Source organism: Saimiri boliviensis, chromosome 5 (assembly GCF_048565385.1).
Source record: "Saimiri boliviensis isolate mSaiBol1 chromosome 5, mSaiBol1.pri, whole genome shotgun sequence".
Lineage (NCBI taxonomy): Eukaryota > Metazoa > Chordata > Mammalia > Primates > Cebidae > Saimiri > Saimiri boliviensis.
This window is the reverse complement of record NC_133453.1, coordinates 105,843,470-105,867,197: the sequence shown is the minus strand read 5'-3', so window position 1 is coordinate 105,867,197 and position 23,728 is coordinate 105,843,470. Positions and strand designations below refer to the sequence as shown.

The following is a 23,728-nucleotide window of genomic DNA, read 5'->3' as shown; positions in this document are numbered from 1 at the left end:
CCTGAGCATGTGGGGGTTGCAGAAATAGCCATCCGGCACCCTGTCGGCCCCTCTCCCCAGTGTCCACAGGCCTAGGCCTCTGGCTCCTTTGCTTTCCTTGTTCAGGGACACAGTAGACTCGACAGCAGCAAAACCAAGGTGCATGTTAATACTGAAGTACCTGTGACAAAGTCCCTGCTGGGTCTGAGCCATGTGAATTTTGCCTTCTGCTCAGCATCAACGTTGGCCTTAGGAAAGGCCCGCTGGGGCTAGGCCCAGTGACTCACACCTGTAATCCCAGCACTTTGGGAGACCAAGGCAGGGAAGGTAACTTGAGCCCAGGAGTTTAAGCCCAGCCTGGGCAACATAGCAAGACCCTGTCTCTACAAAATACTCAAAAAGTTAGGCATGGTGGCTCACATTTGTGGTCCCAGCTACTTTTGGGAGGCTGAGGTGGGAGGATCACTAGGGCCCAGGAGGTCAAGGCTGTAGTGAGCCATCATCACACCACTGCACTGTAGCCTGGGTGACAGAGTGAAACCCCGTCTCAAAAGCTGACCACCTGGAACATATGCCGCCATGTCTGTGGCTTCCAGAAGCTCCAAGGATGGAGGGAGTGGCTGGGGGCTGAACTGTCTGGCCAGGAGCCGGGGCAGACAAAACGTGCTGAGAACCAAGAACAGCAAAGCTGAGTAAGTGGGCAGGGTCTTGGTGTCTGAGACCTGGACAGTGATGGCTGCAAGGGCATCTGGCGCTCAGTGGCTCCTGCCTGGGGAGCGAGGGCAGCAGCGGGCAGCTGGGTTCCAGCCGATTCCAGGTAGGGGATGACCTCACCAACAAAATGGGATTTAAATTTTGCCAAGAGCTCTCACTGCAGAGAAAATGGGATTGCTGGGACGAAATCGGAAGCAAAATGCAGGGGGCGGTCGGTGGCCAGGAGGCACTTGGTTGCGGGGGGCACTTCTGGGGAAGGCCTGGAGTTGGAGCAACTCGGGGGAAGCAGTTCTGTCTGGGGCACAGGAGGTGGAAGCTCTGGGAGGAGCATCTAGGGTGGAGGCCAGGCTGGAGGCAGGAGCTCCTACATCCTCATCTCTCCACCCCAGGATGCCTCCAGAGTGGTTTATCCCAACCGCTGCCACTGCCTCTTCAAGCACTAGGATGCCCTTGACTTTTTGCCATTGGGTCACGTTTCCCTGCTAACAGGCCAAATCCAGATGCTTCTCAGACCACATGGCCTGTAGCCTCTGGCAGTGGAGCTTCAGGCTCGCCTGATACCACCCTTGCCGCCTGCACCTCCGAATCCCCCTCCATGTTCCCCAGGCACTGCTATTCCCTGGAGCCCATTCATGGCCCACTTTCTTTCATGACCAACACCTGCTACCTCTAGGATGTACCAGTGCCCCCATGATCCAGTGTGACTCAGATTCTGGTCATCTTGTGCAGGCAACCCACAAGCAGAGGCCCTGTGCAATCAGGAGAAATCTATACCTTTCCCCTTGGACATCCAAGAGCAAGATCCCCTAAAAGCCAGCTCTCACTAACAACCCTGACGTTTCCAATATAAATGAAAGAGGATTCCATATTTTTCTGAGACAAGGTCTTGCTATGTTGTCCATGCTGGAGTACACTGCATCATCATGGCTCACTGCAGCCTCTAACTCCTGGGCTTAAGCAATCCTCCCTCCTCAGCATCCCAAGTAGCCAGGACTACAGCCACGCGCCACCACACCCTGCCATTTTTTAAATTTTTTTGTGGAGACAGGGGTCTCACTATGTTGCCAGGCTGGTCTTGAACTCGTGAGCTCAAGTGATCCACCTGCCTCTGCGTCCTGAAGTGCTGAGGTTGCAGGTGCGAGCCACCACACTGGAGAGAGGACTCACTGTAAAAATTAAGCTAGCTTCCCTTGACTTCCAACACCAGAATTCTTGCATAATTTTCTTAAGTGGCAAGGGGCCAAAATAGATCAAATTGTTTCCCAATCAAGAATTCCTCCTTTTGGCCAGGTGCAGTGGCTCATGCCTGTAATCTCAACACTTTAGAAGGCTGAGGCAGGAGGATCACTTGATGTCAGGAGGTTGAGACCAGCCTGGCCAACACGGTGAAATCCCATCTCTATTAAAAATATACAAATTAGCCAGTGTGGTGGCACATGCCTCTAATCCCAGTTATTTGTGAGGCTTAGGCAGGAGAATCACTTGAACCTGGGATGCAGAGGTTGCAGTGAGCCAAGATGCCACCACTGCACTCCAGCTTGGGTGAGAGTGAGACTCCTCAAAAAAAAGGAAAAAAATAATAAAAGTGACACATTGGCAGCTGGCACCAGGGAGAGGCCATTTCCTGATGGGCCACACCTGTTTCACTAAAGTGTTAACTAAATGCAGATTTCAGGGAGAAGCAACTTCAGGACGTGTGCACTGAAGAGACAAAGTGGCAGAGTATGACCTGCTATGGACACCCCACCGGAAAACCTCAGATGGGCATGCATACAGTTTCCTAAACACGCTTCGTATGCTCCCCTCCCAAGGATGAGGAGGGCACTGTGCATGTGGGCAGCCCACCCTAAGGGAAGGATCATGGAAAAGGGGCTAGTCTAGAAAGTTTTAGGATCAAGGTTAAACAAGTCACTTGACCTTCATGTGCCTGCTTAGGTCTCTTCCAAGCATACTTTCCTTTCTTTCTTGTTTTAAAGCCTTTTAAATAAACCTCCACTCCTGCTCTGAAACTTGCTTTGGTCTCTTTTTCTGATTTATGCCTCTCAGTCAAATTCCTTCTTCTGAGGAACCAAGAATTGAAGTTGCTGCAGACCCATCCAGATTCACTGCACTTGGACACCTGCCAGTGCTAACACTATGGCTTTGTTAATTGTGTTTATTGGGAAGTTAAGTATGGTTTAAGGAGATGTGTATGGGTGCCAGGTTGACAAGGGGTGGACTTGTGATGGTTAATTCTATATGTCAACTTGTCTGGGCCACTGGATGCACACATATCTGGTTACACATTATGTCTGGGTGTGTCAATGAGGGTGTTTTCAGAGGAAATCAGCATTTAAATCGGTGTTGAAAGCAGCCATGCATACATTTCTCGAGTAGCTTCCCTATAGCTTGCTGGAACCAGAGTGGGCAATTAAGAGCCTTTCCTCCAAATACTGGGGACCTGTTCTCTGATCCGTGATGGCTGCTTCTGAATGTGAAGTGCAGATCTCCACTGCCATGTTTGCAACCTCCGTCCTCAGCCCTCACCCCCTCCCTGGGGACACACCTTCCAGGAGGTTTTTATAGATCAGCACCTCCTCCTGCCTTCATTTTTCTCTCTTCTTGGGAGCCAGATATTTAGGACTAGAATATTCAAAAGCAACCATATGCCAGGCACAAAAGCTCATACCTAGAATTTCAATACTTTGGGAGGCTGAGGCAGAAGGATTGCTTGAGCCCAGGAGTTTGAGACCAGCCTGGGCAACATAACAAGACAAAAAAAAAAAAAAAAAAAAAAAAAAAAAAAAAAAAATTAGCCAGGCATAGTGGTGTGTGCCTGTAATCCCAGTTACTAGGGAAGCTGAGGCAGGAAGATGGCGTGAGCCCAAGAGTTCCAGGCTGCAAGTGAGCTATCATCTTGCCACTGCACTCCAGCCTGGGCGACTTTCTCTCTACTCTTAGGAGATCCTTCCTCCCAGCAATAACATTGCTGCTGTTCATTCCAGCTATCCATAAGCCATAATTACTGAATACATGTTGCTATAATTATTCTGAACAATCTGTCATCCTTTAAAAGTAAGAACAGTACAAGATTATATTTTATCTTAATTTATTCCTTCTCTAATGCACTTCCCTTTTTTAAGATCCAAATTTCCTATTCATTTTCCTTGTTTTTTTCTTTTTTTTGGGACAGGGTCTCTCTCTGTTACCCAGGCTGGAGTGCAGTGGTGCAATCATGGCTCGCTGCAGTCTCAGCCTCCTGAGTAGCTGCAGGTGTGTACCACCATGCTGGCAACTTTAGTTTTTTGTAGAGACAGGGTCTCGCTATATTGCCCAGGCTGGTCTTCAACTCTTGAGCTCAAGCAGTCCTCCTGCTTTGGCCTCTCAAAGTGTTGGGATTACAGGTATGAGCCATGCATCTGACTTTTCGTTTCTGTTGTTTTTTTGACTTCTTACATTTTATTTTTAGTTTTATTTTTTGTTTTTTTTTTTGTTTTGTTTTGTTTTGAGATGGAGTCGCACTCTGTTGCTCGAGATGGAGTGCAGTGGTAGGATCTCAGCTTACTGCAACCTTTACCTCCTGGGTTGAAGCGACTCTTTGGCCTCAGCCTTCTGAGAGCTGGGATTACAAGCACCCACCAACACACCTGGCTAAGTTTTGTATTTTTAGTAGAGATGGGTTTTCACCATGTTGCCTAGGCTGGTCTCGAACTCCTGACCTCAAATGATTTGCCCACCTTGGCCTCCTAAAGTGTTGGGATTAGAGGTGTGAGCCACTGTGCCCAGGCAACTTCTCACATTTTCCTTTTCTTTTCTTTCTTTCTTTCTTTTTTTTTTTTGAGACAGAGTTTCGCTCTTGTTACCCAGGCTGGAGTGCAATGGCGCGATCTCGGCTCACCGCAACGTCTGCCTCCTGGGTTCAGGCAATTCTCCTGCCTCAGCCTCCTGAGTAGCTGGGACTACAAACACGCGCCACCATGTCCAACTAATTTTTTGTATTTTTAGTAGAGACGGGGTTTCACCATGGTGACCAGGATGGTCTCGATCTCTTGACCTCGTGATCCACCCGCCTGGGCCTCCCAAAGTGCTGGGATTACAGGCGTGAGCCACCGCGCCCAGCCTTCTTTTCTTTCTTTTTAAGATGGAGTCTTGCTCTGTCACCCAGGCTTAAGGGCAGTGGTATGATCTTGGTTCACTGCAACCTCCGCCTCCTAGGTTTAAGAGATCCTCCCATCTCAGCCTCCCAAGTAACTGGAATTACATGTACATGCCACTACACTAGAGAATTTTTGTATTTTTTAGTAGAGATGGGGTTTCACCATGTTGGCCAGGCTGGTCTGGAGCTCCTGACCTCAAGTGATCCTCCCACCTCAGCCACCCGAGTAGTTGCACAGGCGCTAGCCATCCATGTCTGGCCTTTCTTTTAATTTTTATAGAGACGAGGTCTCACTATGTTGCCTAGGCTGGAGAGGATGCCTGGATGCCTTTTATTATTACTATTATTATTTTTAGTCTCGCTCTGTCGTCCAGGCTGGAGTGCAACGGTGCGATCTCGGCTCCCTGCAACCTCTGCCTCCCAGTTCAAGCTATTCTTCTGCCTCAGCCTCCCGGGTAGCTGAGATCACAGGCGCACGCCAAAACACCCAGCTAACTTTTGTATTTTTAGTAGAGACAGCGTTTTGCCAAGTTGGTCAGGCTGGTCACGAACTCCTGACCTCAAGTGATCCCCGCGTCGGCCTCCCAAAGAGCTGCGATGCCAGGCCTGAGACACCGCTCCCGGCCCTGGATGCCTTTAAATCCCTCTTCACTCCGGAAGAGCCAGCCACAGGCTCCGCCCCCGCCGCCCGCCCCGCCCCCTCGGTGGCGCCCGTTTCCATGGTGACGGGGCGCCAGGCCCAGGCCGCCTGGCAGTTGAGCCGGGGGTCAGTGGCAGCGGCAGGGTACGTGGGGATGGCAATATGATTGGTGCGGGGGTGGCGGCCGGGTCGCGGCCTCCCAGCTCGCCGACCCCAGGCTCCCGGGTTACATGGCGCCGGCGCCAGCGCCCCGCTGTGGGCGTCCAGTCCCTGGGGCCGCCGAGCCCGCAGCTCGTGCAGAGCGACCCGCAGAAGCGGGTCCTGGTCCTGGAGAAGAGCCTTCAGTTCCTGCAGCAGCAGCACTCGGAGACGCTGGTCAAGCTCCACGAGGAGATCGAGCACCTGAAGCGGGAGAACAAGGGTGAGCCGGCGCGGGGCCCTAGGCCGGCCCTGCCTCCCCAGGCGCCCTCAACACTGCGGCTCCCGCAGCACAGAAACACAGCCACGAACTCCAGCACACGCCTGGGGAGACACAGGGCAGCAAGCCCACGCTGCGTGCTGCCACGCTGAGCTGTCCCCTGCCCCCGGACGGAGACTTGCGTGACCCCCCCGGGCAGTGCCCTCCCTGTCTGCCATCCTCGTGGGGCCGCTACATTTCAGACGCTGACCCCGCCAGCCCTTTCCTCTCCACCAGGGTCAGGCACACCTCTGTTAAAAACTTTGTAGAGGGGAAGCATGCCCAAGCGCCAGCGCGCAGTGCAGTGAATGTCCTCCAGCTAAACACACAGGGTCGGGGCAGGCATACCCCTGCTTGGCCTGTGCCCACGCTGTTTCCGGCTGGGCCTTCCCAACTGCACCCTTAGCAGCTCCTCACCCCCATGGCCCGCCCGAGCAGAAAGAGGGCCCACCAGGATGTGGGCCGCTGCCGGCTCCGCTCCTGGCTCCTGCTTCAGGAGCGCTCCAGCAAGGGCACCAGTGCCTGCGGCCTCCTCTCCTGCCCCACTCCCTGCTGTTGCCTTACAACTCCTGGTGTCTGTTATGTCAGGATCCCCCTTCTGAGCCTCGCCCCAGTCCCTGACACCCACGGAATCATGACACCGCATTTGCTCATCCACGCCAGGGGTTCCGGAGCTCACCTCTGTACCCTGGATCCCAGGCCCTCCCTGGCAGCGTGGATGCCCTGCAGTCATCTCAGATGGGAGGATGAGGCTGATGTGCCCAGTGGACTCGGCCTAGGGAACAGGCAGGGGCATTCCTGGCCTGCCTTGGGGCAAGGCCCAGCCAACCAGCGGGGAGCAAGGACTCTAGGGCTCAGCAGGGGGAGAGGACAGGCCACGCTTCTTCTCCCGGAATGGCTGTGGCTTCATAAGTGCTGAGGAGAGCATGTGCTTGCTTTCAGAGCTCCATTACAAGCTCATAATGAATCAGAAGTTACAGAAGAAAGGTGAGACTTGGGCCCTTCAGTGCCTGAGGGGAGGCTCCTGCCCCCCAGGGAAGCCCCTCCAGACTGTCCTTGCCCACCTGGCTGCACTGGCCCCTGTATGCCAACCCAGTGGGGACAGGTTCTGGGGAACCTGGACAGATGCCGCTGCCCCTAGCCATGGCTGGGTGATGTTACACAGCCAAGCGCAGCACGTGCTGCTCTCAGTGAGTCGAGGTCCTGAGGTCAGTGCAGTGGGGAGGTGGCCCAGGGTGCTTCCCAGACCCTCCCTCCTCTGAACAGAGTTCCTGGAATGGGAGGGGACCCCTGGGGCAGCCTGTGCCCTGCTAGGTCTTTGCCCCAGATTGCTGCTGTCGCCAGGCCCAGGATTTCCAGCACAGTGGCTCTGAGTCCTGACGTCCTGGGGGAGGGGCTCTGGGCACACACCATCCAGGGATCCCTTCCTGCCATCTGGGCAGCAACCATGGCGATGAGGGGACGAAGCAGAGTCCTGCTTCCTTGCCACTTGCCCAAGGCACTTCCTCATCCCAATGGTGGCCCCCACCCAGCCCAGGATTCTGGGTTGAGGTCTCGAGCTCACTCTTCATTACCTTTGGGGCGGGGGCTGACATCAGGAGGACATCTGACTGGTGAATGGCACCAGTCTGGGAACATCCCAGCTGGGACAGTGCCCAGGGCTCCCTTCTGGGGAGACATGGAGAATGGGGTTGAGTGAGGGCCTTTCCCTAGCCGCTGTGGCAACTCCAGTGAGCTGGTCTGGGCAAAGTGTGGCCCAGTTGGCAGTACCAGTCATGCAGTGCTGGGGACACTAATGGGATACAAAAAGAGGCCATGCTCTCCCTCGGGACCTGCTGTTCCATGTGTCCCAAACCCTTCTGCTTTCCAGATGGCCCTTCAGGAAACCACCTTTCCAGCGGGTGCTTGCTGGGTCTGGGGTTGAGTCAACGGAGTGTGGGTATAGCAGGGAGGACACAGCCCTGCCGGGCTGAGGAAGGGCTCCTCACTGACACACAGGCCAGGAGGCGAGCATGGGCATCTTGCAGGCGGCAGTGCCGACCCTGTGCACTCTCCCGCAGGCAGCCTCTCCATGTCAAGCTTCCAGTCTGTCAAGTCCATGTCAAATTCCACGGTGCCAGGTGAGCAGGCTAGCATCCTCCATGTGCTCACAGGGGTGAGTGCCCCACGTGGACCCCAGCCTGGATAGCCCCTAGGGGTGCTGACCAGGGAGCTGAAAGCCCTCCGCTGGGCCAAGCTCAAGGATTTGGGGGTGAAGGGGCAGCTGAAGGGAGCCCTGCAAGCTGAAACCACCAGGAGGGGACTGGTGGGGTAGGCAGGACTGGGGCCATAGAGGGCAGTGAGACCTCACAGAAGCCACCCCAGGCAGGGGCAGCAAGTGGTCAGGAGGGCCTCCCTGGGTGGCCTTCTCGGGAAAAGGATGTGCCCTGGCTGCCCTGCAGAAGCCCTGCTTGGCTCATGTCCCCGCCAGAAGCCAGCAGAACACAGGAAGGATGGCACTGCCCACCGAGCCCTGAGCTCATGGCACCTGCAGAGTAAGCAGGGAGCAGAGCCTCTTCTTCCCACTCTGCCTCCACTGGAGGCCGGGCATCTTCCTCAGCCCCAGCCCTAGCTCCTGCCATTCCTGTGATGGGTCCAGGTGTGTAATGGGCCTTGTCCTTGAAGGGGAAACCCGTGCAGCCTGGTCCTCAGCCTCTCCTGTGGTTTTCTTTTACCCAGAATGGAGCCAGCTTCCGCTTTTTTTTTTTTTTTTTTTTTTGAGACGGAGTTTCGCTCTTGTTACCCAGGCTGGAGTGCAATGGCGCGATCTTGGCTCACCGCAACCTCCGCCTCCTGGGTTCAGGCAATTCTCCTGCCTCAGCCTCCTGAGTAGCTGGGATTACAGGCACGCACCACCGTGCCCAGCTATTTTTTTTGTATTTTTAGTAGAGACGGGGTTTCACCATGTTGACCAAGATGGTCTCGATCTCTTGACCTTGTGATCCACCCGCCTCGGCCTCCCAAAGTGCTGGGATTACAGGCTTGAGCCACCGCGCCCGGCCCAGCTTCCGCTTTTGATTGTTCCAGAGTGTTCACAGGCAGCACCCATGGGCTTCACCCTCAGAACCTCATTTATTTCTCCCAGAACCCTCCTTAGGCTTCCCTTTACAGAGGAGGAGCCTGAGGCAGGGGCGGGGCTTCCTGGGTGCATGCAGCTCACCCTGGAAGGCATGAGCAGCCGCTGTGAGTGCCTGCAGTGACTGGCCCTATCGGGTCTGACTTGCAGCCAACTCTCAAGGCAAGGCCAGGCCCCAGCCCAGCTCCTTCAAGAAGCAAGACTTGAAAGCTGATGTCCCCCAGAAAGTGGACCTGGAAGAGGAGCCCCTACTTCACCACAGCACGCTGGACAAGGTTCCTGGGGTGCAAGGGCAGGCCAAGTAAGGCTTGCCTGCTCCCTGAGGGGCCCAGGACTACATTTACTAAGCTCATGCTCTGCAGTCAGCCAACTGCTCTGCCCTTGCTCCAGGGGCCAGTCTCCAGGGCTCGTGAAACCCAATGATGGCCACGCTCTGCCTATCGGGGGGCGCTGTCTTCCTCCCTCTCCTGGGGATCCTGCAGAGTAATCCCACTGACCTGAGCCCATAAGAGGGGCCAGCAGCAGCCCTCAACCACTTTCTCAAACAAAAGAAAACAAATATTCTTACCAAGAAAAGTGACTTGTGTTCCCAGAGCTGGTCACTGCCTGCTGCCCTGGCCACAGCCTGCCTTTGGAGGGTACTAGGCCAGTGGGACAGAGCCGGGCCAGGCTCTGGTGGTCCCTGAGTTTTCGGCACTGTCCTGGGATGCTGTGAGCACACACTTTCAGCAGTGCAAGCAGCATGCATGGCAGGCTCCTGCATCTCTGCATGTCCCCTGAGACCAGGCCTGGAGCAAGAAGCCCCACTGGGTCACAACCAAGGACAGCCTGGCAGCTAGCTGGGCACCCACTGAAGCACATATGACCCTAGGGCACCTTCAGAGGGAGGAAGGGGCAGGTCTCAGTCCCAGAGACTCTCACCTGGTGCCCAGAGCACCCTGGTCAGTGGGAGAAGGGAGGCAGGCCCTCTTCCCCACACTGGCCTGGGTGCTGCCTGGGGAGGTATGCTGGGAGTGTGGTTAGATGCACCTGGGCAGGTCACCTCTGGCTGCTGCAATGACTGTTTCAGAGACGAGAAGGCAGAGGCCTCTCACGCAGGGGCTGCCTGTGCAGGGGGCAGCCAATACCAGGGCAGGCAGATGATGGGGGTGTACCCCCCGATGACTCTGCCCCCTCACCTGCGAAAGCCCACCACACTTCAGCAGTGCGAAGTGCTCATCCGCCAGCTGTGGAATGCCAACCTCCTGCAGGCCCAAGAGGTGAGGCCCTGCATGGTGGGGTTGGCCCTGGGCAGTCTGGCACCGCCGCGGGTCCCACCATACCCCTACCCCTGCCCCTGCCTTTTAGCTGCAGCACCTCAAGTCCCTCCTGGAAGGGAGCCAGAGGCCCCAGGTGGTCCCAGAGGAGGCTGGATCTAGCTCTCCCAGGTGAGTGTCAGGTGCACCCCTACCTCATCCCCGGGTGCCTGTCTGGGGCTCACTGCTGACTCCTCCTTCACCCAGGGACCAGGAAGCCATGCAGTTCCCCAAGATCTCCACCAAGAGCCTCCCCAAGAAATGGTGAGTCCTGCAGGCATGGGGACAGTGGGGCAGCCCTGCAGCCTGAGCCCGAGGGAAGGCGTGGAGAAGGGAGGGCAGCGGGGCAGTAGCAGAGCATGCTGAGGCTTCACTGGGCCCCACCCCCAGCACACTCCTCTCCGGGGATGCTCACGGAGACAGTCCCTCTACCCACCCCAGCCTGCTGCTGAGCCCCATGCCTGTAGCGGAGCGTGCCATCCTGCCTGCACTGAAGCACACCCTGAAGAACAACTTTGCTGAACGGCAGAAGAGGCTACAGGCAATGCAGAAACGGCGCCTGCACCGCTCCGTGCTTTGAGCCGCCCACATTCGGTCAGTGCCAGGCCCACCACCCTGCAGATGGAGACTGGCTTTCTATAGCATTTCCCAATACTTTACTACTCTTAAGCCCAGCTGAATTCCAGGATAGATGACACTTGATAGATAAAGTACTTGATCTCCAAACTGACAAACCATTTATTTTCTAGCTGTTATTTTGCTATTTGGTATTTACATAAAAGCACCTGATGAAGTAGGTATTGCCCTACCCATTGAAACTAAAAATAAAGCATTTCTTTCCAAGTTGTGTACCTGGTTCCTCACTGGCTACCAGGCATCCCTTCCCAGTCCCCGTCCCTGGCCCCAAGCCCAGCCGCTGCTGTCTACAGGACCTGCCTGGGCTGCCCAGTCTTGCTCATCCCGGGACCTGGCAATGGCCCTGGGAGAGAGGCACTGGCAGAGCTGCACACACCTCCCTGGAGGCGGGAGGGCTTTCCTGTCCCCTGGCTGGCACACAGCTGCCTTCCAAACACATGACCGCTCTGGGACTCCTGCCCAGACCGCACCCTCATGGGGGCAAGATGCTGTCCCCTCCTGCCCTGACACTGCACCGCTGACGGGGTCCGACCAGGCTTGCTTTCCTCCTTGAAGGGTTATCTCCAAAGTGCTGTGGCCACACCTGTGCCACCCCTCCCACTACAGCACAGCCACATCCACTCAGGGGTGGGGTGGACAGCTCAGTGCCCACCCTCACCTGGCAGTGCCATTTTCCCAGGCCCATGGCTCCACTTCCTTGGCATTCATCTCAGCCTTCTCCTGCTTCAGGGAGGAGGAACTTTGCCAGGAAGCTGGGGGATGAACCAGGCCAAGGAACAGGATGGTGTGTCAGGCAAGGACAGCTGAGATCTGGGGTGCCCAAGGCCAGACCGGACAATGCCGGCCCCAAGGCTGACCACATCCTGACAGGACAGCAGGGCCAGCTTCATGGGAGGGGGACACAGTGATAAGTCCTGACAGACCCAGGAATAGTGTTTATTACAACAATCACAGAGGACAGGGCATTGTGCATAAAAAGGGAGACCTCTCATCACCAGAGGGCTGCTGGCCAGTACCCACAGTGGCTGGCAACACAAGGAGGCGTTCACTGCAGGGCCCCACCCACCCTCTCTGGGTGGCATAGTGTGTGGTGCTCTGAGGATGCGGGTCGTGAGGGCCTCGCTCTTCATCCTTCACAGTGAGGACATGGCACACGCAACACGCTCTAGCAACACCCTGAGTGCGCCCGCATGCTGCTGAGACGGACCCAGGCCCTGGACGGGCTGCACTGAGAGCAGCCGGTGAATCATGGCTGGGGGGCCTTGCCTGGATTCCTGGAGGAAGCCACATGGAGGGCCTTTTTTTTTTTTTTTTTTGAGACCAAGTCTCCCTCTGCTGCCCAGGCTGGCGTGCAATGGTGCAATCTCATTCACTACAACCTCTACCTCCCAAGTGATTGTCCTGCCTCAGTCTCCTGAGTAGCTGGGATTATAGGCACACTCCACCACGCCTGGCTAATTTTAATATTTTTAGTAGAGACAGGGTCTCACCAAGGTGGTCGGGCTGGTCTTGAACTTCCGACCTCGTGATCTGCCATGGAGGGCCTTCTGTAAGAAGATGGCCAACACCCCACAAGCAGCCTGTTCCACTGCGCCCGTCCCAGTTCTGTACAAGTGTGGGATTTCGTCTGGCAGATCCCCAAGGCAGAGGAGAAAAGCAGGACAGCTAACCTAACTCCAGGCTCTCTAAGGAAGCCAACACCTAGAAGTGTCTGACAGGAGGCGTGTGTCCTTGGCCCCAAGGAGGCTGCGGGCCATCCCTACAGTCCTGGCTAGGCAGCTGAACAGCAGGCCTGGTGGATGCTCTGAGCCCAGGGTTGAGCAAGGCAGTGACCCAGTGTTTGGGAGCTGAGGCAGCCTGGAGATCACACCATGGCGACCCCATCGGAGGAAGGGGTTGGTGTTTGCAACACAGCAGCAGGCATGAGCCTGAGGCAGCTGGTGCTTCGCTCATGCCCTGCACACCTGGCAGTGCTCTGGGAAGGGGCAGCCCCAGGATAGGCCAAAGCACCAGGGGGTTTTGCCCTACACGCTGCCCACCCGGCCATCGGGCTGTCCACCCAGAGCCTCATCGCCAGTGAAGAACTGAATCTGAACGGGGTCTGGAGCCCAGGGCTTTGCCTCTGACAACCTTGGGGACCCAGCCCTGCCTCTGCTGCGTGCCAGCTCTGGGCTTAGGGAGACTGATCCCTGTCAATGTGGCTCTCTCTGGAGGCATTATCACCCAGACGGGGCCCTGTGCACCCAAGCTACTGGTGGGATCTGTCAGCTCCACTGAGCTCCCTAGTGGCCTCTGGGAAGAGCAGGGGTCTGTCCTTGAGCTGTAGGCTTACTCACCCCTCACCCACTGAACAAAGCCACCCTGGACAGCTGACCTGACACGAGATGAAGGGGCAAAGGGGCACAGAAAACAGCAGAGACCCTCGCCCCACCCCGCCTCAGGTGACCACTGGACAATCTGCTCCTATCTGAGAATGGTGGGGCCTGAGCTGGGGAGGGGCCACAGCACACACACACAGTCCCTGCTGCACTGGAAGCCTGCTTTTCAGAATGACCCCTGCCTGTCCTGGGCCCCCAGACAGCTCCTCTGGGTCTGCCCATCGTACTGCCACTGTTGGTCAATCCACAGTGGGCTCTGGGCAGGGTAGTCGGCAGGCACACTGCACTCCAGCGGTGGCACACTCAGGAGGTCCTTGTCATCTGCAACACAGAAGCCTGTACCTGTAACCTGGACAAGCCCTGGCCTGCCCTGCCTCACAGCCCTGCTCCAGAACACAACTCTTCACACCCCGGAAGGTTCTGGTGACGCTTGTGGCAAAGCCTGGGAATCTGACTCTTGGATTCCAAACCTGAAGCCTAGAGCACCCTGCACCGACGGGTGCCAGACGGCCTGCTGCCCACCTCCCTAGGGCCCCAGGCGAGCAGAGCTGCACCTGTGTTGGGGAGGTGAGGGTGCACGGGCTCTGGAAGTGGGGGCAGAAGCATGGCCAGATGCATGGCCAGGCTGTTCTGAGCCCAGTGTATCTAAGGACAGAGCAGACAGCCCTCTGAGGTGTGAACACGGGGTGGGTTCTGGGCACTGTGCCCTCCAGCTTGGACGGCACAGCCCTGCGGCTGCGGTCAGGGATTGCTCTGGCCCTCCTGGACACTTGCCCAGCTTGCAGATCAGGTGGACAGTGCCATTGTTGCTGCAGTGAGAGGATTCAGGTTTACCAGGAACTTGGGTTCCAGCCTGGTGTCCTACCTGGACCTGCTTAGTTGGGGCAAGGTGGCCCCGGGAGCCACACACATACCCGTGGTGGCACTTGCATTGGCCCACACCAGCACCCCTAGGATAGGTGAGCTACTCAGTGTCAAAGGCACCTGGCCCCGAGCCTGGTTCAGCCACACAGGTGTGCACCTGAGTCCGCTGAGGCCCTGTCTGTCTGCGGAGTGAGGCTGCTTCTCTACTCCCAGGCCTTGCTGGGCATGACACAAACCACCCCAGTGTCTGCACCAGGGGCACCACTGTCTTCATCGTGAACTCTGAGGGATGACACCATACCACCCAGACAAGAATGTGCGAAACAGCCACCCCTTCCTGGGGCGGAGCACAGATGGCAGCTCCAATGGGAGGACAGCTGCCTATTGGCGCTGGGCGTCTGTCCTCTCTCTGTCCTGACTCTCAGCAGAGAGAGCTACCTCACGCAGTGCTGGTGACAATGACATGAAGTCCCGGCCCCTTGCTACATAGGGGGCACCCTACAGGCCCTGCTAGCTTTAGAGGTCCCCAAGAGCCCATGGTGGCATTTCCATGCCTTTGTCAACCCCCGCACGCCAAGCATTCCCACAGCCTGTTTCCTAGGAGCCGGGCTTACCCTCCCCTGGCTCCCAGACTGTCCACTGATGTAGATCAACTCAGCGCTTCTCCTGGGCACTCTGCACACGAAAGCCCATCTGGGGCCATGGCTCACACCACTCCAAAGCGCCGCCACAGTGCTGTGGGTACTGGAATAGAATTGCTGCTTTCTCAGCTCCACAAATTGGGCACCAGGTCTACAGCCCACAAGCAAACAGAACACTGCCCGCCTCACCACCCCACCAGGCAGCGGACGGCGAGGTGGCACTGCCTTTTTTCTCAGCACCACCCAGACCAAGCTCCTGGAATGAAATGCTGTTTCTATCCTGGCTGTTATATGGGGGTGCCTGCTGGTTCTGCATGGATGCTGGGTGCAGGCTGCTCCTGAGCCATGGGAGACTGGGGGTGGGGGGCTCAGGCACAGGGTGTGACCACGGCAGGGCACTTTCAGCACTGCTGGATCAGAGGCCCCAGTCCAAATCCCCAGCCTCACCACTCAGCTGAGTGGAGCAAAATGGCTCATGGTGATTCTTGCTGAGGTCAGCAAGGTCAGAAGAATCCTGCTGAGAGGCCAAGGTGCAAGGGTTTCATCTGAGCCCTGGATCTTGACTTGGTGGCTCCCTGGGGTGGGCACTCTCTGTCTGTAAAAGGCTAAATGCTCAAACTATGACCTGCTGCAGTGAGAAGCAGTGAGCCTCTGCACATAAAGAGCTTAGCTTGAGGTCTGGTGCATATCACACACTGAAAACATTGGGGGTGGGGGGGACTTTTTGTGTTGATAAAAATCAGTTCTACATGCTGCTACTAGTCATTCTCCCATATACAACATCCAGCCTTAACTCTGTGAAGCCAGTGGATACTGAGCCGGAGACTATGGGAAAGGAGGAGAAGCGGTTCCAGCAGACAGAGCTCAGGGAACCCAAAGGGGCCTGGTCAAGGAGACACCAGCATCCTGGGGAACTGCACCCTGGCCTCTGTCCACGCTGGCCTTTTTTCCACCACGGCCACACAACCTACTTCCTCGCCTCCTACTTCTGATCCTCTGGAGAGCTCTTTCACCAAAGCCTTTCTACCAGCAGATTACAAGCGCTTCTACCCCTGCAATCCAGCAACTACCAAAAGGGAGGTCCCTGACAAAGAATGCAAGTTCCAGTCAGTAACTACGTAAAAGCCACCTCTGGGGTGACCCAGGGGGTTAGTATGCAGGAGGGGCAACAGCTGAACACGCCCTGAATAGGGACCCAGGCCACTCACTGCCGGTGTTGCAGTGTGCAGTGTGTGGCACCAGGCCTGGGGCCACATGGACCGAAGGCCATCCTGGTTCAGCCTCCACTTCTTCCTCTGTAGGACAGAGCTGCAGGGGCTACACAAGCCAGGGTGGTGGCAGTGCCTACACCTGGGTGTTCAGGGATGGGCAGGGACCACTGTCTGCTAGGATTATAGAGGCATTTCCCCTACAGCAGAAACTGAATTGTCAAGTTCTTTTAGCAAACTCGAAGCCTTCACAACAAACCCACTAAAATGGAAAGCCTGTATGATTGGATAACTTTGGCATCATTTTCTTCTCAGAATCTCAGAACAGTGCCTGGCACACAGAATGCATGTGGTAACTATTTGTTAACAAATGACTATGCCATGGAGTAATTCCAAATTTCATACGATAAAGGGAAGCCAGAAATTCATATCCCTAAAAAGCACAATGTACACAGAAGTCTACCTCTATCTAGAAGGGAGACGTGTGTAATAAATGACACACTCTACACAGCACTCTACAACAGCATGGCCCAGTGCCACTCCTGGAGTCTGTGCTGGCCACTGCAGCAGCCACTAGATTCCCTGTGGGTAGATGGGGGCTTAAAATGTATTTGGTGTGACTGAGGAACTGCATTTTTCCTTTGCTTTTTTGTTTTGTTTTGAGACTGAGCCTTGGTCTGTCACCCAGGCTAGAGTGCAGTGGCACGATCTCAGCTTACTGCAACCTCCGCCTCCTGGGTGTAAGCAATTCTTCTGCCTCAGCCTCCTGAGTAGCTGGGATTATAGGTGCACTCCATGCTCAGCTAATTTTTGTAGTTTTAGTAGATATGGGGTTTCACCATGTTGAATATGCTGATCTTGAACTCCTGACCTCAGGTGATCCTCCTGTCTCAGCCTCCCAGTGCTGGGATTACAGGTGTGAGCCACCATGCCCAGCCAAGCTAACTATTTTACACTGAAAAGACCTAGATCCTTTCAAGAAACACAAGCTGGGCTTGGCTTCATTTAAAAACAACAACAACAACACAGGCAGAGCACCGTGGCTCACACCTGTAATCCCAGGATTTTGGGAGGCCAGGGTGGAGAATCACGAGTTCAGGAGATTGAGGCCATCCTGGCTAACATGGTGAAACCCTGTCTCTACTAAAAAAAAAAATCAGCTGGGCGAGGTGGCACGTACCTGTAGTCCCTGTTACTCAGGAGGCTGAGGCAGGATAATCACTTGAACCTGGAAGACAGAGGTTGCAATGAGCTGACATGGCATCATTCCACTCCAGCCTGGACAACAGAGCAACTCTGTCTCAATTAAAAAAAACTTTCCCCCAAATATTTGCAAATTGTATATCTAATAAGAGACTTACATCCAAATGCATAAAGAACTATTACAACCCAACAGTAAAAAGAGTAACAACACAATTTTAAAATGGACAAAGGATCTGAATAGACTTTACTTCTAAGAAGATATACAAATGGCCAAAAAGCACATGAAAAGCTGCACAACATCATTCATTAGTCACTAGGCAAATGCAAATCAAAACAATGAGACACCTCTTCATACCCGATTCAATGGCTACAGTTAAACAGTAACAAGCACTGGAGAGGATGAGGAGAAAACTGGAACCTCGTTTAAACTCCTGGTAAGAATTTAAAATAGTGCAGTTGATTTGGGGAACATGTGGCAATTCCTCAAAAGGTTAAATACAAAGATCCCATGTGACCCGGTAACACTACTCCTAGGTAAATACTGAAGAGAAATAAAAACACAGTCCACACAAAAACTTACACATCAACTATTTTTCTGCTTATTCATAATAAGCAAAAAGTAGAAACAATGCAAATGTCCAGCAACTAATGAATGCTAGAAAAAAAATGTGGCACGGCCATCCAGAAAGAGAGTATTTGACTATCAAAAGGAATACAGTACATACCAAGCATGATTCACAGATCTGGAACCCTGAAAGCATTATGCTAAGTGAAATAAGCCAGTTGTAAAATAAAAACATGTATTATACAATTGCATTTATATGGAAAATTCAGAATAGGCAAATCCACGGCAGTGAAAAATGTAAGTGCTGGCTGAGGATTGAAGGAAAGGGGAGCGTGTGTGTGACTGCTAACAGTTATAAAGTTTTTTCTTTTCTTTTCTTTCTTTTTTTTTTTTCAGACGGAGTTCTGCTCTTGTTACCCAGGCTGGAGTGCAATGGCGCCATCTCAGCTCACCGCAACCTCCGCCTCCTGGGTTCAGGCAATTCTCCTGCCTCAGCCTCCTGAGTAGCCGGGATTACAGGCACACACCACCATGCCCAGCTAATTTTTGTATTTTTAGTAGAGACGGGGTTTCACCATGTTGACCAGGATGGTCTCGATCTCTTGACCTCGTGATCCACCCGCCTCGGCCTCCCAAAGTGCTGGGATTACAGGCTTGAGCCACCACGCCCAGCCTTGTTTCCAGCATTCCTGACCTCTCCTTCCTAGATGCCAGTAGCATACACTCCCCATCCACCCCCAGATGTGAAAACCAAAAATGTCTCTGACATTGACAAATGTCCCCTGAGGGTCAGAGCACCTGTGGTTGAGAATCCCTGATCTACAAGTTCACATGTTTAAATGTGTCCATAAACATAATGGTCACGATAATGCCTCTGTGCCAGGCGGCGATCAGGGTCGGGTGTCAGGGGGCGGGGGGGGTTGGGAGGGGTGCAGAAATAGGAATTACAGTAAAGTCCTTCAAGGAATGTATAAGACATGCTGCAAAAAGAGATATTAGCAAAGCTATACCTTTGCTGGAAAATCCTCAATGACTTTAACCAAGTCTTGGCACCTCTGTGGAAAGGGCTTATTCATAGAGTCAGCTTTCAGGCTAGCCTAGAAGACAGAACAAAGCAAAAAAATCATGAGAGCATTCACTATGCAGCTTTTAGTGATACTCTGTATTGAGTCAAACAGAAATCCAAGCAATAGGTTGTGAGTCAGACAAATAACCACTGGCCACATTCCCCAGACCCTCATGTGTGTCAGTGGCCCAAAGAATGCTAGTAGGAGAAGCTGTGGTTCTGTGCTCTCTGTACCAGGAACTCTCAGGCTTGCTATGTCTGTATGCATCAAATGGAAATTTCCCGCCTGATGGACCACAGTGATTACACTGTTGTGACCATCAAGAAGAATGCCCAACAACATCAGGGCTATGGCAGAAGCTCTTAAGCTGTGCTTTACTCAGTAAACAGTGAACCCACTAAACAACTGACCTTAAAACACAGGGCTGGCAAATATAGACGGATTCAGCCAAGTAGACACTAATCACGAAGGCAATGGAGGGGCCAGAAAAGACTCAGGACAAGGACTAATGAGATCTACCCACAGTCATGGGATGTGAGGAAAGCACCCTGACTACAAGGAGAAAAGGGGCATCTGTGCAAATGGATTAAGATCAGGAGAAACTGCTAGAATTTCAAGGTAGAGAGCTTTGCCAAAGGATATCTAAGGCCTTGTCTACCTCCGTATGAGGGTGGACTTCACAGGGCTTGAGACAGAGATGGAGACCTGAGCTGTCTGGCCATGGGCCAGGCCTTTTGGCTTCAGTGGGGTGCACTAAGGAAGAATGTCCTTCCACATAAATGTTCACAAAAACGCCTCCTAAGAACTAAAATTAGGAACTTCCATCACCAATACTTACCTCATACCTAACTTTTCACTTCTCAGTGAGTTCTCACTATCAATTTTTTCTTCCTTTTGAGTCTTTACTATGTTGCCCAGACTGGTCTCAAGTCATCCTCCTGCCTCAGTCTCCTCAGTAGCTGAAACTCCAGGCATAAGCCATTGCACCCAGTTCTCAGCATCATGTTTAATACTTAAAGTGCAAACCTAGCGGCCCCCAGCACAACTGTCTCCACTTTTCACTGATGACAGTTATGGTTATCAGAATGCTTCATATCTATTCAAGAATTTCCAGGTCATGCACAGTCTGATATACATCCTTCTCACTTGCTCCTCTTCCTCCTCATACACTTGGGAAGTAGAGAAGTAGCATTTGAATAAACTTGTCTGGAGGTTGAGTAACTCCAAGGTTCTTTAGCATTAAGGAGGCACAGTCAAGCTTAAGGAGTCTGGCATTGTTGATATCACATGCCACTAAAAAACTACCACTACAGAGCTCTTCAAATCAGTGGGAAGAGCACTCAAGTCCCACGGCTACAGAACTATGGCCACACTGACACTCATGCAAGCAGTTGATGCTTACCAGTAGAAAGCTGGGCTGCTGCAGGTGAGGGAATGCCATAGCAGCCTCCAATGGAGCGTCGAAAATGGCCTTCTTAACAAACCACTGTGGAAAACCAAAGATGAAATCTCAACATCTGCAACACAGCAGAATCTTTCCATTTTATTTTTTTAGAGACAGGGTCTCATTTTGTTGCCCAAGCAAAATGCGGCAGCACAATCATAGCTTATTGCAATCTCAAACTGCTGGGTTCAAGTAATCCTCCCACCTCAGCCTCCTGAGTAGCTGGGACTACAGGTACGCACCACCACGCCTGGCTAATTTTCCTTTTTGTTTTTTTGTCGAGACAGGGTCTCGCTATGTTGCCCAGGCTAGTTTCAAGTCCTAGCCTCCAAGGATCCTCCTGTGTTGACCTCCTAAATGTTCAGGTTACAGGTGTGAGCCACTGCACCTGGCCCTAACAAAATATTACATAGTTTCACAATGCCCAGGAAAACATCTGTCTAATGCGACACACACATTACATTACCAATTCTCATGTCTTTCTTATTTATTTATTTATTTGAGACAGGGTCTTGCTTTGTTGCTCAGGCTGGAGTGCAGTGGTGTGATCATAGCCCACTACAACCTCAAACTCCTGGGCTCAAGTGATCTTCCTGCATCAGCCTCCCAAGTAGCTAGGACTACAGGCACACACCACAAAGCCCAGATAATTTTTGTACTTTCTGTAAAGATGGGGTTTCATCATGTTGTTCAGATTGCTCTTGAACTCCTGGACTCAGGCCATCTATATGCCTCAGCCTCCCAAAGTCCTGGGATTACAAGTGTGAGCCACCACACCCAGCCAGCAATTCCGAGGTTTTATAGAAACACTGTTCTTGGCCAGGCACAGTGACTCATGCCTGTAATTCTAGCACTTTAGGAGGCCCAGGCAGGTGGATCACCTGAGGTCAGGAGTTCAAGAACACCCTAGCCAACATGGTGAAACCCTGTCTCTACTAACATACAAAAATTAGCCAGGCTTGACGGCGGGTAGGTATAATCCCAGCTACTTGGGAGGCTGAGACAGGAGAATTCCTTGAATTCATCCAGGAGATGGTGGTTGCAGTGAGCCAAGATTGAACTACTACACTCCGGCCTGGGTGGCTGAAGGAAGACTCCATTTCAAAAAAAAAAAAAAAAAGAATTGATCATCGATACTTGGAATGCACTTGAAGCCCCAGGTTCCTCCCGGGGCTATGCTTAAAAACAAACAAACAAACCCTGTTCTCATGCAGCCCATAGTGGCCAATTTCAGAGCCAAGTTTGTGGTACTAAATCTTTGGCAATGCTTGTACAGCATTTGTTATACACCAGGACTCGCTCTAAAGGCTCTCTGTATATCTCCTCATTTCATCCTCAGTGGCAGGCAGAATTCTAAAGATAGCCGCAAGATTCCTGACCCGTGGCTGTTCAATCAAATACTCATCTAGGTATTGCTATGATGGCATTCTGCAGATACAATTAGAGTCCTAGTTAGTGGACCTTAAGTTAGAGAGTAGTCCCCAGCTGACAGCCAGCAAGAAAACAGAGACCTCAGTTCTACAACTCCAAGGAACTGGATTCTGCCCTCAACCTAAATAAACCTGGAAGCAGCTTCTTTGCTCCAGATAAGAGCAAAGCTGCCAACACCTCAAATTCAGTCTTGTGATACACAGCTGAGCCTGCCTGGACTTATGCATATGTAACTATGAGATAACAAACCAGTGTTGGTTTAAGCTGCTAAGTTTGTTATACAAGAATAGAAAAACCATCTTCACAACAACCCTATGTGTACAGATGTACTATGAGTGCATGTCAGTAAAGACAAGGAAAGAGAGGCAGAAATGGGAAAAGTCACTTACTCCCACCCAGCTGGTAAGTGGCAGAACCAAGATTCCAATACAAAGATGGCTTCGCAAAACTCTCCGAGACAGGGCAAAATTCCTGCATATGACCTGTGCACTATGCAATGCATGGAGAAGAGCAAGCTCTGCCAAGGGAGCCTTTGAATGAGTCATCAGAAAACTAGGATCAAAGGCTGGTGGCAGTGGCTCACGCCTGTAACCCCAGCACTTTGGGTGGCTGTAGCAGGTGGATCGCTTGAGGCCAGGAGTTCAAGACCAGCCTGGCTAACATGGCAAATCCCCATCTCTACTAAAAATACAAATATTATCCAGGTGTGGTGGCAGGTGCCTGTAGTCCTAGGTACTCAGGAGGCTGAGCCACGAGAATTTTTTGCCTTGAGATTGAGTAACCTCAAGACAAAAAATGGCTGGCTGACTTTCCTACTTTTAGTAGAGACAGGTTTCCTTATGCTGGCCAGGTTGGTCTCAAATTCCTGGCCTCAAGTGATCCACCACCTTAGCCTCCCAAAGTACAGGTTTTTTCAATTCTTAACCTAGCTATCAATTTCAGTGTTAAAGAAAACTTAAAAGTCTCAGTCCTAAGGCACTTGGTCAGGAAAACACTGTGCACTACTCCAAAATGATCATCACATTACAAAACGGTGGACTGTTGGATAAACACAGAGTTTTAGAGGTGATGACGTGAAAGCATCTCTGCTCAGAAGCTTTCATGGGCAGGAACTGAAAGAGTGAGACCCAGAGGAACTTCCAGGAAATTTCCAAGAGAGGAAATTCAAACCCGGGAATTCCAAGAGATGCCTTGCACACTCTGGTTCTCTCATTCTGCCATGGTCCCCTCCCTCATCAAGGTCTTTGAGCGCCCTGCACTTAGCGGCTGCTTCATCTCGCCTCTTCAACACCTACTTTCTCCAAGAGCTGCTTCGGACCCCGTTTGGGGTTTTATTTTTCTCAGTGTGACAGCCCTTAGGCAACGCCAATCGCTCCAAGCAAATTCTGTCGCTGCCAAGACCTTCCTCAGCGGCATGACCCCGCCTGTTGTGCCCAACTCTCCTGCCAATTGGGCATCGGAACCCTATTACAGCTGAGGAAACCCAGGCTCGGAGATGTCGAGGACACAGAGTAAGGATCGAGCAGAGACCCACATCCGGCTCTTCCTCCCACACCGCCTGCTGAGACCAAGGCTCAACTTCAACACAAAGCTCTCCTTCCCTCAATTCCTGCAACGAACATTAACCTTCAACAAGCAGTGTCTCTCGTACATTACCGAGACAGTGTAGGAACCGCGCTGGAAGGCGGCACAACGGCATGGCCCAGGAGGGTGGCAGGAAGACTCAGCCGGGGCCCTCGCCTCCCCAGCCCGCCCGGCCTGGGCAGAGCAGCGGGGGCCGGCCCGAGTCCTGGGGCTCGCGGAGGAACGGAGACGGCCTCCCCAGGGACTCCGGGAAGCCGCTGGGGCATCGGACCGTTTCACGCGCGCGTCCCGCGCCACTCACCCGCGGGACCCACAGCATTGCCCGCCACAGAGTTGGAAGCAGCCATGCCGCCACCGCAGATAAATGTCGTC

General features: G+C 53.3%; 2 protein-coding genes across 4 annotated transcripts; one reads left to right on the top strand and one right to left on the bottom strand.

The window, feature by feature from the left end:
* The first annotated feature begins 5,524 nt into the window (after nucleotides 1–5,524).
* Nucleotides 5,525–11,271, top strand: CCDC74B (coiled-coil domain containing 74B). 3 transcript variants are annotated; one of them, XM_039479960.2, is made up of 8 exons: nucleotides 5,525–5,889; nucleotides 6,868–6,912; nucleotides 7,986–8,045; nucleotides 9,191–9,341; nucleotides 10,110–10,299; nucleotides 10,388–10,467; nucleotides 10,543–10,599; nucleotides 10,777–11,271. In XM_039479960.2, exons 1-8 carry the CDS (start codon nucleotides 5,631–5,633, stop codon nucleotides 10,913–10,915), a joined length of 981 nt encoding a protein of 326 aa, XP_039335894.2. In that variant the 5' UTR covers nucleotides 5,525–5,630; the 3' UTR covers nucleotides 10,916–11,271. The 3 variants fall into 3 exon arrangements, with proteins under 3 accessions (XP_039335894.2, XP_074255878.1, XP_074255879.1); XM_074399777.1 differs by lacking the exon at nucleotides 6,868–6,912 and having other exon boundaries at nucleotides 10,777–11,265; XM_074399778.1 differs by lacking the exons at nucleotides 6,868–6,912; nucleotides 7,986–8,045 and having other exon boundaries at nucleotides 10,777–11,265.
* LOC141584626 (uncharacterized) lies at nucleotides 5,946–23,723 on the bottom strand. Its single transcript, XM_074399786.1, has 4 exons — nucleotides 23,424–23,723; nucleotides 20,300–20,383; nucleotides 18,841–18,927; nucleotides 5,946–6,700 (listed from the first exon to the last, which is right to left on the bottom strand). Exons 1-4 carry the CDS (start codon nucleotides 23,469–23,471, stop codon nucleotides 6,245–6,247), a joined length of 675 nt encoding a protein of 224 aa, XP_074255887.1. The 5' UTR covers nucleotides 23,472–23,723; the 3' UTR covers nucleotides 5,946–6,244.
* Between the last annotated feature and the right edge of the window lie 5 nt (nucleotides 23,724–23,728).

Excerpts from the sequence above, each read along its gene's own strand:
- CCDC74B (XM_039479960.2), top strand. The coding sequence starts at position 5,631 with ATGATTGGTGCGGGGGTGGCGGCCGGGTCGCGGCCTCCCAGCTCGCCG. Across the intron at positions 6,913-7,985 it reads TCAGAAGTTACAGAAGAAAG|GCAGCCTCTCCATGTCAAGC; the intron begins GTGAGACTTGGG and ends ACTCTCCCGCAG. Across the intron at positions 9,342-10,109 it reads GGGGTGCAAGGGCAGGCCAA|AGACGAGAAGGCAGAGGCCT; the intron begins GTAAGGCTTGCC and ends TGACTGTTTCAG.
- LOC141584626 (XM_074399786.1), bottom strand. The coding sequence starts at position 23,471 with ATGCCGTTGTGCCGCCTTCCAGCGCGGTTCCTACACTGTCTCGGTAAT. Across the intron at positions 20,384-23,423 it reads TCCTACACTGTCTCGGTAAT|TGGTTTGTTAAGAAGGCCAT; the intron begins GTACGAGAGACA and ends GGTTTTCCACAG. Across the intron at positions 6,701-18,840 it reads TTGAGGATTTTCCAGCAAAG|GCCGAGTCCACTGGGCACAT; the intron begins GTATAGCTTTGC and ends CCTGTTCCCTAG.